At 37.8% G+C, this 15,110-nt stretch overlaps 1 protein-coding gene across 1 annotated transcript; it reads left to right on the forward strand.

Moving 5' to 3' along the window:
- Positions 1-10,290: 10,290 nt before the first annotated feature.
- Positions 10,291-14,778, forward strand: evx1 (even-skipped homeobox 1). Its single transcript, XM_066715648.1, has 3 exons — positions 10,291-10,809; positions 12,157-12,392; positions 12,952-14,778. The coding sequence occupies exons 1-3, from the start codon at positions 10,416-10,418 to the stop codon at positions 13,477-13,479; spliced, it is 1,158 nt and encodes a 385-aa protein (XP_066571745.1). The 5' UTR covers positions 10,291-10,415; the 3' UTR covers positions 13,480-14,778.
- Positions 14,779-15,110: the final 332 nt, after the last annotated feature.

Consider the following 15,110-nt stretch of genomic DNA (forward strand, 5'->3'; position numbering starts at 1 on the left):
AAACGTATAATTAGCAATGCATTGCGGTAACGTTAGGAAGCCTATCATAAAAAAGATCATAATCACGAAGAAAAAATACATTTAGTAAAGTACTACACACACTACACTAAATAAATTACAATATTGTTTGGCACCTGTTTTTAAATATTTAAAAATCGTTTTATGTTTAACTATTACGTTTTAAAATGCTGTTTTCTTTAAACGTTAACGAGCATTTCGGTGTATTTAAATTCACGGTAACTCGACATTGAATTGACCATGCACATAATACACAATAATCATCATCAGTATACATGTATTTTAAATCCACGTGTTGTGACAATCAAAATATTATGTTCATACATTTTTAGTATAATGCACGATATATGCTAAATGTCTATATATATAAGCTATTAGTAAATACGTAATATTTCAATATTAATGTTGACTAAATAACAAAAGAAGATAGACCATTGAACAGACAGTGTTTACTGATAAGAAAACAAAAAAATACATTTCGACAATTTCCTCTCATAGTTTTGCAATATAACCTTTAAATGGACGGAAATTATATTGATTTCCGTTTGTCCCGGTGAAGTCCAGGTGGCCGCTTTTCATTTGACATTTTTGTACTTTTATTTATTTACCACTAAGCAATATCAGTAGCATTTAAAAACAAACTATATACTAAACATTAAAAGTAGAAATGTACCGGGATTTTAAATAAAAGGGGAAAAAGTAAACTTAAAATAACTCCAATGCCAAAAGAGTAATAATACTAAATTATATTCAACCCAAGAAGTCAATTTAGTTCCTTAATTGAAACTCAATAAATACATTACATTAAATGCTGAAGGTACATTATCAAGACATTTAAAGCAGTTTATATATATATATATTATACTCACAGGAGTAAATTAAAGTTGCAGTGCAACAGTAGGCCTATTTCAGTGCTCAGTGACAAGTTCCCCCTCCTTATGCTATAGAAAAATACCCCAAATTCCCCAGGGACAGACATACCTTCACTGCTGCTGGTCTATACGCTACTGAGGGGTGTGTGGATGCGTTCTATACATCAAACAGGCAGATGGAATAAATGGCGTCTGCTAAGAAACACATAAATAAAGAACATCTGCCAAAGGATCGCCGCATGGGAATTAAAACATGTACATCACTCAGTGGTATAACTGAGCGCTGCCTTGAATGCAGGACACAACATTTGGTTCCGTTTTCCTAAGCAACACGGGCTCTGCTGATCCAGTCACGGTATCAAGCAATGCGTGACTATACCCAGCTTTCTGGGGGAAGGCCCCATATGAGCAGTGTTGTATTGTTGCTCCAATACCGCCAGTAAAATGCATCTAATGACGTTCAAAACCAGCCCATTGGAAAGATGGGTTTATGTTGGGGCATTTAGTTGCACCATTGTACGGTTTTAAATGCCATCGTCCCTAAATCACTAACGGAAACCGAAGCGTGTCAAGGTGAAGATGTGGTGATGGTGGTGGAGTTGAGTCAGTGTAGTCGGTTGATACATTCATATTTCGTTTTACAAATTGGACTAAATGACACTACACACAAACAGGAAAGATGGTCCTAACTGTTACTATGACCGTAATGTCAAAAGTCCTAGCATGCTTTCAAGACAGAGGCTAACACCAGACCTAAACACGAAACAAATCAAAGGCATTGATGCAATGCAGCAAATTGCGTCATTTTAGTCTCACAAATCAACAAGATTAGCAAAGAACCTTTAAAGAGACCAAAATATCAGGAACATTTGTTGCAACGTTTACTATTGAAAGGAAATACAATGTTTTATGATTATTTGTTATATCAACATGATACCATGTAAAACATATCCCAAAGTTAAAATCTGAGAGAGACGTTGCTTCTCCATCATCCCTATTTTTCTCCTATAACCCATTTCACCAATATACAAAACTACTGTTTGGTATTACACACTATGTTAAAGCTTCCTTTCCACAACAGATGCCTTTTGTCAGGGGCTCCTACCTGCTCACTGGTCATGATAGGCCTCTCTTTACACAGTTCACATAGACTAACTCGTTTCTTCTGCACTCCAAAACACCACACATTTTAACCATGTTAAACATAAAAACACAAAACTTCCCGATCCATTTCCAATCGCAAAAGCGGAGTCCCGTTTTATTGGGTATTTTGATCTTCATTCTGCTGTTCCTTTGAACATGAAAGCTAAAGCCAGAGGCAAACCCTGAACGGCGGATTTAACATCTACAAGCATCAAAACAAACAGCGTTGGATAAAAACAATTGGTTTGACACCAATCTCTTAAATCTCAATCAACCATTACCTTACCGTTAAGCCATGCTTCTTCCAAGATGTTGCCCATTTCTACCTTATTTCCGCTCTTCTTTCGTTACAATCTTACTTCAAAGGACGTCATTTTTCCATAACCCAGTTTGATTAACTCGCCTTCCCAGGGAACCATTTCATGTTAATTAAACTAACCAGTTTAATGGTGGAATATATATATGTTGTTACACACAATAACAACATGAAAGGAACCTGGCTTTGCTGAAGGTGGGATATGTGAAGAAGTGTTTTATGACGGCCCAAACAGCAACAAAAAAACAAACAAACAAAAGTGTGGTCGTGCTATATTACTTGAGAGGGTATTATGAAAATACCGTTTTCATAGGATTTTATTTCACACTTTTAACAGGTCCAGAAAAATAAACTTTGGGTTTACACTTAAATAATAAAAACATACCCAATATATTTGTTGTGTGATTCAGCTGGTTGTTTTTTGAAATCGTTAGGATTATTACCAAGCGTCAGCAACTATTAGGCCAATCTAGCCTCCCCTAATCTAGCCACCGCCCTGTCTTGTATCAATTAACAAATCGTGGTAAGTAACGGTCTGGCCTGGCCTGACCTCGTTAAATCAGACGCCTACTAAAGTCAAAACAAGTGATTGCAATTAAGTTAATTACCCAAATCACCTTTACACTCATTAAATAGCCATAAGAAGGCAGAAATGCTTTATCTCATTGGTGGCTATAATCAGTTAGAGGCATAGACTATTAGCAAATAATAATAATAATAATAATAATAATAATAATAATAATAATAATAATAATAATAATAATAATAATAAATGATGATGAAGCACACGCACACATAGATGAACATTATGATACATTGATTAGACATCATGTGCTGTCCAGGTGTACTCGCGGTAACAGTTACTCGAGGTAATAGATATCATAAAGATATTAACAATTGTGAGCGATTTGCACACCCCTGGACAGTATTGATAGTATCACATTAGTAAAGAAGTTCCAAGTCCAAGATATGCACAGGAATGAGAACCTACCAGTGAATGCAATGTGTGTGTGTGTGTGTGTGTGTGTGTGTGTGTGTGTGTGTGTGTATCTGTTAACAAGGATTACACCCTACTCTATGTGCTGAGATATACACAGCAGAGACACCAATTAGATGCATCACCACTAGGGGTGCACCCGAGCCAAACCTCATACGATTAGGCATAATAACGTAAAACTAACGTAGGCATTAATGTTGGCAGGTTTAACATGGTGCTACAAAGATCAGCTTATAAATACGTTACAATTGCTATATATACATTTTAATACAAATTGTATTTCCTAAAGCAAACTATTGAAAAATATTGTTACATTATTTTACATCTTAACCTACCTTTGAACGATTTTATTTGTACGGGAACAAATATGTTATCAGTTTAACATGAGCCATGGTGTGATTCCGCCTATATGAAAAGCATCAAGGAAGCTAATTAGTTAATTTTTACAAATACGCAGATTTAAAATTAACTCAGTTAACAGTTCTTTTATTTTTTAATGACTCAATACAATATCGCCAGTTGTGCTTTCAGAGTTTCAGGCCGTACTTCCCAATCTTAGGTAATACGTTTTAGATCATGTCTAACTTGGTACATGACGTCTGATGTCATGGAGTAGAAGTATAGCCTACTCCCTACTGCATGTTTGTTTAACAGCTTCAAAAGGGGGGAGACCAACCCTGCCTTACATTACACCAGGATCAATGCGTGCGTGTCTCACAGTCGTACCAAGTTCTCGGTGTCCTAAACAGCCTTTAAGAGGAGACGCATTCTTCATCCATTCGTCATCAAGCAGGAGGTACAGCTTGTGGGAATCAGCAACTTCATCTCTCTCAACAGGCGAGGGCGCAAAAGGACAGCGATTTCCCCAAGAGCCTAGATAAATAAAGCAAGCGTGACAATCACTCAGACAATACCCAATTTGTCACACTCTTCATAAGTGCACTGTACAAGCCTTAGGAAATGCAGGCCGACAAAAACACACATGACGCTTGACATACTTCTGCATTGCACTGAGCTCCTCAACTTAAACATGACAACTATCACAGCGTTCATTTTTCTTAAGAATTAAGTTTAATTACCATGCAACTATATACCTTGCAAAGGAAGGAGGGGGAAAAAAACGTGTTCATTTCATTAAGATACTTGCTACACTTTTCTGCACGCAGGATTTACAAACTCAAGCCAAGGGTTTACAAGGATGTGCAAACATAAAGTAATGAAGTTCACATAGCCTGGTGGTTAGGTGGAAGATTGATTTGTGTTCTGATCAACATCTCGGTTACTCAATGAAATCAATTACATCATGTCTGCCATAAATAATTATTTTCAGAATGCAGCTAATAAATATAATTTGATAAAGCAGTCACAATTCTGCAATAGATCAGCATTTTTAGTGATGAAAACATGCATATGCTAAACGAATCCAATTAATTTATAAACTGGTGGGGGTTTAAAGAGACCTGCACAACCTGCAGAATTTTGGCCCTTCAGGACCAACACTGACCCCATAAAGACCTGTGTGGCCAACTATGGTCACAAAGAGACACAATCAGCAAGTTGTATAGCCCACTTCTATTTACAATATTTGTATTTTCATTAGCTAAAATCCTTTCTCAAATTTAGTTAGCTAGTCTGAAGTCAGTAAGAGATCATTAGGAATGAAAGCTTGAAACAGTTTGCATGCTCCCAGAGCTACAGCTTAACTTTATTGAGCAAATGCATACACAGAATCCAGCCCTAGGAATCCATGCATGACGATTGATTTGTAATGCTTGCAGGATTGTGGCCACTTCTATTTACAATTCTAAGCATAGCTAAGTATCTCTCTTAAAAAACACCATTGCAGGACAATCAATTAAATCACATAATTGCTTGTTTGATTAATTCAAAGCTAATTTAGTTGTGTATTTCCAAGCAGCCGGTATTAACAAATACCTGGGCTGGAAGACATTGTATTTGACAACCCCACCAGGACTTCAACCTGGATCAGTGACCTTCAGCCCCTGTCCTACAGAGTCCCAGTCCTTCGGGCTTCACAGATGTCATTAAATAGTGAGTATTGTTAAATTTAATGCTAAGTCATTAAGACAACAACCAGTCCAACTAAATGATTTACAGCCCAACTGAAATGCAATTCCTGGAGAAGCTGTAGCCCTCTGGGACCAGGGTTGCTAGGCCTCCTGTTCCAGTTATATCCTAACTTATTGGGAAAGAATCGAGGATAGAGGAAAATCCTTCACGCAGGGTTACACACATGGGTTTGCATTCCACCTGAAATCTGTGTTACTCAATTCACTCAATCCGAGGACGAGTCATTGTTATTATGATTAAGGCGTTAGTCCAAAGGTATATAAAGCCAGTTTACAACTTGTGAAGTCATAGGCTATAACACCATGTCGCCGACGTGGCAGAATTCCGACGATGGTGCAGATCCTTTTTTGAGACGTTATACCGAAGACCTTGTGACATGTTGGTCTACAACCGTACCAGCCAGAACACATACAAACAGAACTGATGTGCAGACAAATTAAATGCATGGTCTAAAATCTATAACCTTAGAGGTCAACAGCCGCACAGGTGTGCCAGACCTCAAGGCAAGGGTGGCATGCGCAAAGCGAAGGTGCAGGCTGTCCACCACTGTAGCCAGATTTAACATTAAATATAATCGTAATTAGATCTTAAAATTATATATTTTTCTGTTTGTTTCTTTGTTTCAAATCGTACACTGCAAGAAAATGCATTTTAGTCCAGTCCGGGGTGGGCAGTTGTGCCCCGTCCTACCCGCTTCGTTTTAGGGGCGGTTAGGTGTCTTGGACTGGTGAAATGATCCTACTTTCAAATACAAATACGATAATGTTGGTAAATGTGCAACAGTGGTGACCACAGTGTTATCAAGATCCATGCGGGGTGTATATCACGGGGCTATTGACCTCCAAAGGGGGAATGGGGTATCCCAGACATCAGTCGATCAGCAGTTCATTTTCGTGTAGTGATTTGACAGTGCTATTGTTTGGGTGCGTTTCTAATGTGGGGAAACGCCATTCTTTTTTGTTTTTATTTGGATCCCTGATCATCAGACGTTTTTGGTATTTGACAACAACACACTGCCAGCAATGATGGGATCTTTAGGTGAGGGCCCGACCGTAGACGTCATGAAGCGCAGACTGTGATACCGTGGTTGAGACTGGAGAGGGCTGGAAACCTGCCATTGCCTTATCATGGATCATGGAGCAGCGAATCGATCAGAGCCGCAGAGACCAACTTCTCTTCCTAATACCATTGCAATGGCAGCAGTCAAAAATCCCAAGACTTGGCCTACTGTAGGAAATGCATTGTTAACTTTTTGTTACTAGGTTAATACACGCACTTTAATTGTAGGTATCTATAACTTTCTTTTTAATAATAATTAGACCATTCACAACGTAATCGGTGCCCTTAGGCGAAACATGACAATACCAATAACACTGTACAGGGGCTGCACAGCCATTAGGCGGATTAGGCGGGTGCCTGGGGATCAAAATTGGGGGCTCGCCAAAACGACGCAATATCCAAATAAATACGCAAGCTTTAACCTTCTTTTGCTGCGTAACTTTCTGAAGTTTATTTTCATCCCAAGGGACATACCAGTAAAGCTGTACAATACACAGAAGTGTGTTTTGAACATAAAACATTAGAATGGACGTAATTTTACATTTAGATGATTGCTCTGATATTGTCAACAGTACAAGCACTGCACTGCTTTGTCCACCAAAGACGATTGTCCTACACATTTTCTCAGTTTGAGATCTGCTGCCCCAATTAGGCCCCCAGAGACCTAAAGTAAAGCAGGGTTTCTTTCATGTTGTTATGTTAAATTCGGGCATCACGTCTCATGTTTGGATCATTCCAGGTTGCTTCGGCTTGGACCTAATTAATTTAATCGAACATTAAGTGTATAAATCCCTCATTTAATTCACCGTAAATATGTTTTAAGAGACATCCATTGAACCACTGGCAAAATGGTTTAGTGTACAGAATTTTGATTCCACATAATATAGTACATTATATTACTGTGAAAAAAAAAGTATGATCTATTCTTATTGCAAAAGATTTATTTTTTACTTCACAAATAATAAAATATCCATAGTTGTCGTTATTATTGGAATATCATGTTATGGGGTCTTATATGCTCAATGATGTAGCACTTTAATTTATGTCCTGCGACGTGTGACTGAAAACAGACCTATCCACTCATCACTAACAATTGCAATTTCCTGAAAACAATAAAATTAATTGAAATGTGAATAACTGGACAGGGGTTCTATTTATGATGTGATCATGTGCACTGTTTTCTATTAAAAATATATCGTTAATTAAATGCACAGCCAGTGCATGACTGGATTACATAAAAATGTATACGATATACAGAGACAATAAGGAAATCCAAACCCAAATTGTGAAGTTTCTTTTATTTTTCTGTAGACGTATACATCTGTATAACACGGATAATACCGTTTATAGCCTGTACACATACAGTCACTGACGCACTGGACTGCGTAACATGAACATCGTGTACATATTAAGTTACTTTTTAACGTCTTGATCTGTTCTTTGTTAAATATGTTATTGTTGATATACACTTATTATTATAACGACAATGGAAGTAATCTCACGTGTAATGAATTCCGCAATATATATATATATATATATATATATATATATATATATATATATATATATATATATATATATATATATATATATATATATATATATATATAAGTAAAGGTAGTTTACTTAAAGATTTTGGGGAAAATTATAATTTCAAGTATCAGTTTCTATAGTCAGAAAAAAAATCGAGGCCTTCACAGGTTAAATACGGTAATCCAAACAGCCTCCTGAAACAAAATACAGCTGCATTGCTGTTTTCCTTCCAGCACATTGTTGTGAGACTTACACAACCCTAATGAATTGTCAAATGCCCTGTTATTGTGACTTCTGGCCACTAGGACCTGACCTTTGACCGCTTGAGTTGACACCACTTTGGAGGCTGTCGTGAAAGCATTACACTTTGGCCAAGACTCACCCACACAAAAGCAACATGCGGCCAGATCAGACACGTTGTAACACTCTGCAGTGTAAATCAAAATACTCTTGTTTTCTCCGATAATGAATTTCCAGTACATTATACAAGTACACAGTGGACCCAGGTCTATACCTGTCTCTGAGATGTGTTCATCTGTTGTGGGCTTGTAGTGTGGAGTATATATCCTTAAGCGGTGCTATAGAGTCCTGCGATGCTCAGTCTAACGGATTCTAATATATTTAGGTTTGCTTGTTGATTTGTTTGATCTTGTTGCCATTTTTCTATGTTACTGTGTTTTTAAATTATTGTTCAACGTAAATATTATGTAATAGCATCTTTTACAGTTATTTTGGACAAATTCAATTTTTTTGTAACCATTTTGCCTGCGTAAATAAGTAATTTTGTTGGTAAGAAGTGTACAAAATGAAAATGCTGTAATCGTGCATGACTGATGAATACATATCCGTTACTGCTACTACGACTGCGGTCTGGTTCTGTGGTATAATATTATCCTATATATAAACATATTATCATTGTTATTAGCCTATATAAGGTACAGTTCTTCATCCGTTTTTAAACGTTTTTTAATTGACACTGTTCTGAAAAGAAGTGTTTGCATTTATAAACACACTTCCCCATTTATTGAAGATTTCTTTCTCTGCAGTAAGCCTGTTCATTCCTCTCCCCGTAATTGCAATTTCCCAAGGAGGCATTTTAGTTGATGCTCACCATCTGTACATATCAAAATTATATTCCAGGACACGCCAACAAATCATAATGCCTTGACAACGATTTGGAAAATGTATGTTGTAGACAGATTATATGCATATTCATACACACCTATCACATAAATATGTGTGTGTTCGCTAAGCACTATTCATATGCGCTTCTATTCTATATGTAAATAAATGTTTTAACCGGCGTGAACCTTAAATGCCTTAAAATATTCAATGTGTATTTTTTTTCTTATAAAACATTTAACATTTAAGCTATAAACTATAGTCAATTTTAACATCATGAGCTCACAAAACGGAAGATCTACTGACCATTATACGAGATAAGTGAACATGTGAATATAATGTAAATAAAGCTCCTTGCTATATACACTTCAACAATACACAAGATACGTTTTCCGATTTCTTATAACAAAATAAAAACAAATAGAGCAAAAAAATTAAATAAAAATACAACAAACACAAAAGCATCGAGAAAATCATCCTAACCCATGACAATATTGTCTTCATTTGCATGCAATTTCCTTCTATGAATACTGCTGCACACAGTCTTGCTTTTTCATAGGTTTAATTATATAACATTATTTCAAAAATAGTTATTATAAGTGCACTCATAATAATAAGGCACGTCTTCATTGTTATTATTATTGGTTAGCTATACATACATCTGAAATAAAGCTATATTTAGCTATAAATAAATCTGACGTGGTTTAATTTCAATTGCAACAAGAGCTTCGAATATGTTTTATCAATCCGGTTTCCAAAAAGCTGCGTACAATTGCACAGTTATTGTCTTGGTACTTCAGATGCGATATGTTTATGCTTATCGCCTATAAACTCCTTGGCTCAACGGTAAAGCGCAGAGTGCAAAATGCGTAAAAGTCGGGTTGTTGTAGCGCAGCTCGGGGGATCTCTACACGGTTGTCTGTGTTGCTGTGCCATCTTCGCAGCTTCAGTTTCCAGACCAACTTTATACCTGGTGTGTTTTCCAATAGCCATTAGCCCGAGTCCCTTTCATCTCCGCAGTAGTAGCTGTTTCTATTTATCCACTTAAAATCAATGAGTGGCGTCACCAGTGTTACTGGTATGACGACGGCACCATTAAGGATGACAGCTAGAAAGAAGAGGGCAATGGTGATCCCTCCCAGAGCCGGCGCTGCACAGAGGAGCCTTCACATCGCAGGGTCAGCACATCCCCCATTCGCTCCTTGTGTGTTCCTCTTTAAAGCCTGTTTTGCTTGAGACTTGGCGTTCACACTACACACCCATAATGGAAAACAGAAAGGAGATGGTAATGTTCATGGAGGGAGGTCAACTTGGCACGCTAGTTGGCAAGAGAGGGTCCAATTTGTCAGAAGCAGTTGGGAGCCCAGTTCAAGAACCACAGGACAAGATGGTCCACAGGAACTGTCTGAGCCCCAGGTCTGTGCCTTTATCGCGGGAAAGAGGGGACGAGGAGGAGGTGGAGGAGGTGAGGAGCGGCGTCTGCAGCGATATAAGGCCGGGTGGACTGGTGTCTCCTCCGGGTAGACCTCAGTCGGACCTGCTCTCCAACAAAGGGCATCACAGCAGCTCTGACACCGAGTCTGATTTCTATGAAGAAATAGATGTCAGCTGCACACCGGACTGTACGTCTGGAAGCATGGATTATCCCAACAGCAAAGGTAAAAACAATATAAAAACACATATCTGCGAATGCATGTGTGGATTTCACAAGCAGGCTAGATTAAACGTGTATTTAGAAAGCGGAGATCGCCAAATATATGTTACTGGACTGCTCGAACATGGGTGTCTGTGTTATTATTGAAAACATGCTGCTTTCACATGTCAAAAGCTTGCCATGCTGCGCTTTAAATATTAGTTGAAATATATATATTAGCGGTGCATATTAGTGCATATGTGTGCTGTGGATATATCCCTGTCTGTCCAGCGCTTGTTTTTGACCACTTGTCTTTTGTAATATACATGTGTTGATTTATTTATTTTATCGCCGGTTTTTCATCTACCATTTCTAATTCGGTTTAACGAGTTTCGGAAACTCTTTTTAATGATGGGAACATTATTATTGCCAGCAGCACCAGAAACAGCCGGAGCAGGTAAATTAACACCTTGGTCGTGGCTTCACATTACCTTGTCACTTTTAAAAGCGTAGAAATAGGCACAAAATAACCTGGTTGCAGACATTGTGTTGCGTCTAAACGTGTTCAATGAGGAAGCTGGACATGTTATTCTCTGTATATGAATAAAAACAAGTTCCTTTATGCGCCAGCTGTACCTCAGTGCTTAAACCCTGGTAATATAGGTTTTATCAAACGCTTTGTATGTATTGTACATAATGTCTGTATCTACATCCAAGTCGTTTAAAATTCAGAATAAATTATGTTTAATTCACGTACTAAATATATAATCATAAACCTATATTCAGAGTTTAATATAATAAAATACTGAGTTATTTCCATAATTTCACCATATATAAAGCATTAATAACAGTTCGGATTTGGAAGTTATTGAAATGAAATTATTCTTGTGCTTCATCAAATCAATTTTATCAAGTAAATAATCAATATTGGTTTTGAGTAATTGCTATTCTTAATATTTCACTTAAATGATTTACTTATTATTATAATGAATAATAATAACAACAATAGTAATGATCATAATAAAAATAATATCCACAACAACAGCAATAATGTATTATTATTATTATTATTATTATTATTATTATTATTATTATTATTATTATTATTATTATTATTATCGTTGTGATTGATGCTTTATAATCTGCCTCACGCCTTTTACCCAAAATATAATGTTCGTACCATACACTGACATATTCACATTTATCTAGCTGTATTCACTATTTTTAGTTTTATTTTCATGAATGACAGAAGACAAATAGCTATAAATGATCAATCATACACAGAGATGCCAATGTAAAACAAAAAAAACTCTGAAGAAGCCAAATATTCCTATCGAAATAGTCTCTCCAATATGTACTGTGGTCCCTCCAGGTCAGCCTGGCGGCTCTCCCAACGCCAGCTCAGGGACCCACGGCGATGCTGGGAAGGTGAGCGGCTCTCACGGCTCTCTGGCCTGCGGGGCGGACCAAATGCGGCGCTACCGGACGGCCTTCACTCGGGAGCAAATCGCCCGGCTGGAGAAAGAGTTCTACCGGGAAAACTATGTGTCCAGACCCCGGAGGTGTGAACTTGCTGCGGCTTTAAATTTGCCAGAAACAACTATAAAGGTAATACGGCAAGGCGGACTTTCTATTTTCCAAAATATAAAGTAATCAACCAATGCAAATCCAATGAGTGGTGTTGAGAGAAATATACCATCACCTACATCTCCACCCATTCCCCTCGTCTCATGAGCATTACAATAAGACACACAATGCGGGGTTACACACACACAATTCGGGCGTGTTTTGTGTACTTTCCTTTCATTTCACACCGTCGGTTCTGGTCGGCCTCCTGCACATACATGTTTGCATGTTCCCAGTGTGTCCCCCTTCATTTCAGTCATGGTAACATTCGTGTGTTTTGCTCCAGTTGTGGCCGAGGCACTGAAATAAAGGACAGCTGATGTGTTCATTGGAGATGTATCTAGAGAAAAAGGTTAATGCAATATTGAACTTAATATCAGTCCCTTAAATAAGATGTATATGATTGTGACCCGAGAAACAACGCTGTGTATTGCCTATACAAAATATTCATAATGGATAAGGCATATACCATTTTTAATATTAAATGATATATAAAGGTCTGTAGCATTGGCTTAATAGCTAAAACCGCTGTTTATTCCAGGTGTGGTTCCAGAACCGACGGATGAAGGACAAACGGCAGCGCCTGGCCATGACCTGGCCTCACCCTGCGGACCCCGCCTTCTACACCTACATGATGAGCCACGCAGCGGCCACCGGGAACCTGCCCTACCCCTTCCCATCCCACCTGCCCCTGCCCTACTACTCGCACATGGGTGTGGGGGCTAGCTCGGCGTCGGCGACTCCTTTCACCAGCCCCCTGAGACCCCTGGACACGTTCAGGGTCCTGTCTCACCCGTACCCCAGGCCGGAGCTGCTCTGTGCTTTCCGGCACCCTTCTCTGTACCCCACCCCCGGGCATGGACTGGGCAGCGCAGGGGGCAGCCCGTGTTCCTGTCTCGCCTGCCACGCCGGCCAGTCTAACGGGTTGTCCCAGCGGTCTGCGGGGACGGACTTCACCTGCTCCTCCACCAGTAGGACTGACACCTTTCTGACCTTTACGCCTTCTGTGTTGAGCAAATCCTCCCCGGTCTCTCTGGATCAGAGAGAAGAAGTACCTTTGACCAGATAGAACTCAAAAGAGCTTTTCTTTTTCATTTTACCTTTGAGCGTGAAGTAGCCTGGTTTTTGAAGTATGACTGGTCAGTTCTGTGCAAACGCCAAGACGGGACGTTTACTAGGAAAATACTAACAATGACATGATTATACTACTACTACTACTACTACTACTACTACTACTACTACTACTACTACTACTACTACTAAAAAATAAATAATAACAAGCGCAGTTACATACAGATGCTGCCCAGAGGAATAAAGAAATAAAAAAAAATGCGTAATTCTCAGGCTTGTATACTTTGTTGCACCTGCAAGAAGGAAGAGCAATTGCTTCTGAATAACAAGAGACAAAAACATCTCCAGATAGGTCTACCACAGCATTGTTGACAATACACGTTATTAATATACATACGAGGAGGCATAAACTGTAAATCATCAATCACATTACAATTGAATTATCGTCTTAAGAAGAAAACACTGGACACAAAAAAAGGAGTCCCAGACTTTTGACCGCTTAACGACATGATGGATGGTGTATTATGAAAACACGGTTAAAGGTTTTAATATTATTTGTAGTTTTCTTCTGCCATGCATTAAGTAGCAGTTCTGGATTATAATAAAATCAACTTTTCTTTTCTTTTTTTCCCTTCTTCTTTCTTTTCTCTAACAAGGGAATGTGTTAACAGACTGTGGAATCTAATTATTTGTCCTCCAAAGCCGAGGTCCTGTATACGAAGCAGAAATGTGCAGATGCTGATAAAATTAGCAAGTGATATATATGTAAGAAGGCATTTTGAATGTTGAATTAATGATAATACTGTGAGCGTAGAGACTTGCTGCCAAACGTTAACAAGCCGCCTTGGGAAAGGATTAGGTGATGGGGAGCAGAAAACTCCTTTGGACAATCACCGTCTGCAAATTAGGCCAAATGCTATCTGCCTGTCTTATTTCTAGTCAGAATACTTTCATCTCTTTTCTACCTTGTTTCTGCGGTTTATTGCATCTGTTTGTGGAATTATAATTTATAAATGAAAATGTTGGCCCGATATTTATTTCTGAAACTCTGGACATGTATTTGTTTATTATTATTATTATTATTATTATTATTATTATTATTATTATTATTATTATTATTATTATTATTTCTTAGGACGTTTTGCACTGTTGAAATATTATTTCTTGCACCTGACTTGGTCGTTCATTTTGGAAGGGAAAAAATGCTGAACTCACTGGGTACTGGAATACTTATTTTCTGCTTCAGAACAATGTTTATTCAACTATTGTCATAGGATTGTTTAAATCTGTTATCATTTTGCAATAAACAGCATCATAAATTAAAACCTCAATCGAAGGTTTAGGAAATCATTTGTTATAATGTAGCATGTGTTCGTAAAGCAAGCAACACAAGATTTTACATTTTATAATATTGCTTCATTGATCATTCTTCTTATTATTTACTAATTAAGTAGGCTACTTATAGTCAACCCGATAAGAGGCAGTTATGAACGAGACTTGTTTATTTCAACATGAAAACATAATTATGTTACACGATACATGATGATAATAAGACGCTAAGAATCTTTTTTAACTCGACTTGGCATCAAATTTGACATATATATTTATAATAATTTAAATATTCCACTA

This window comes from Amia ocellicauda, chromosome 10 (genome assembly GCF_036373705.1).
Source record: "Amia ocellicauda isolate fAmiCal2 chromosome 10, fAmiCal2.hap1, whole genome shotgun sequence".
NCBI classification, from domain to species: domain Eukaryota; kingdom Metazoa; phylum Chordata; class Actinopteri; order Amiiformes; family Amiidae; genus Amia; species Amia ocellicauda.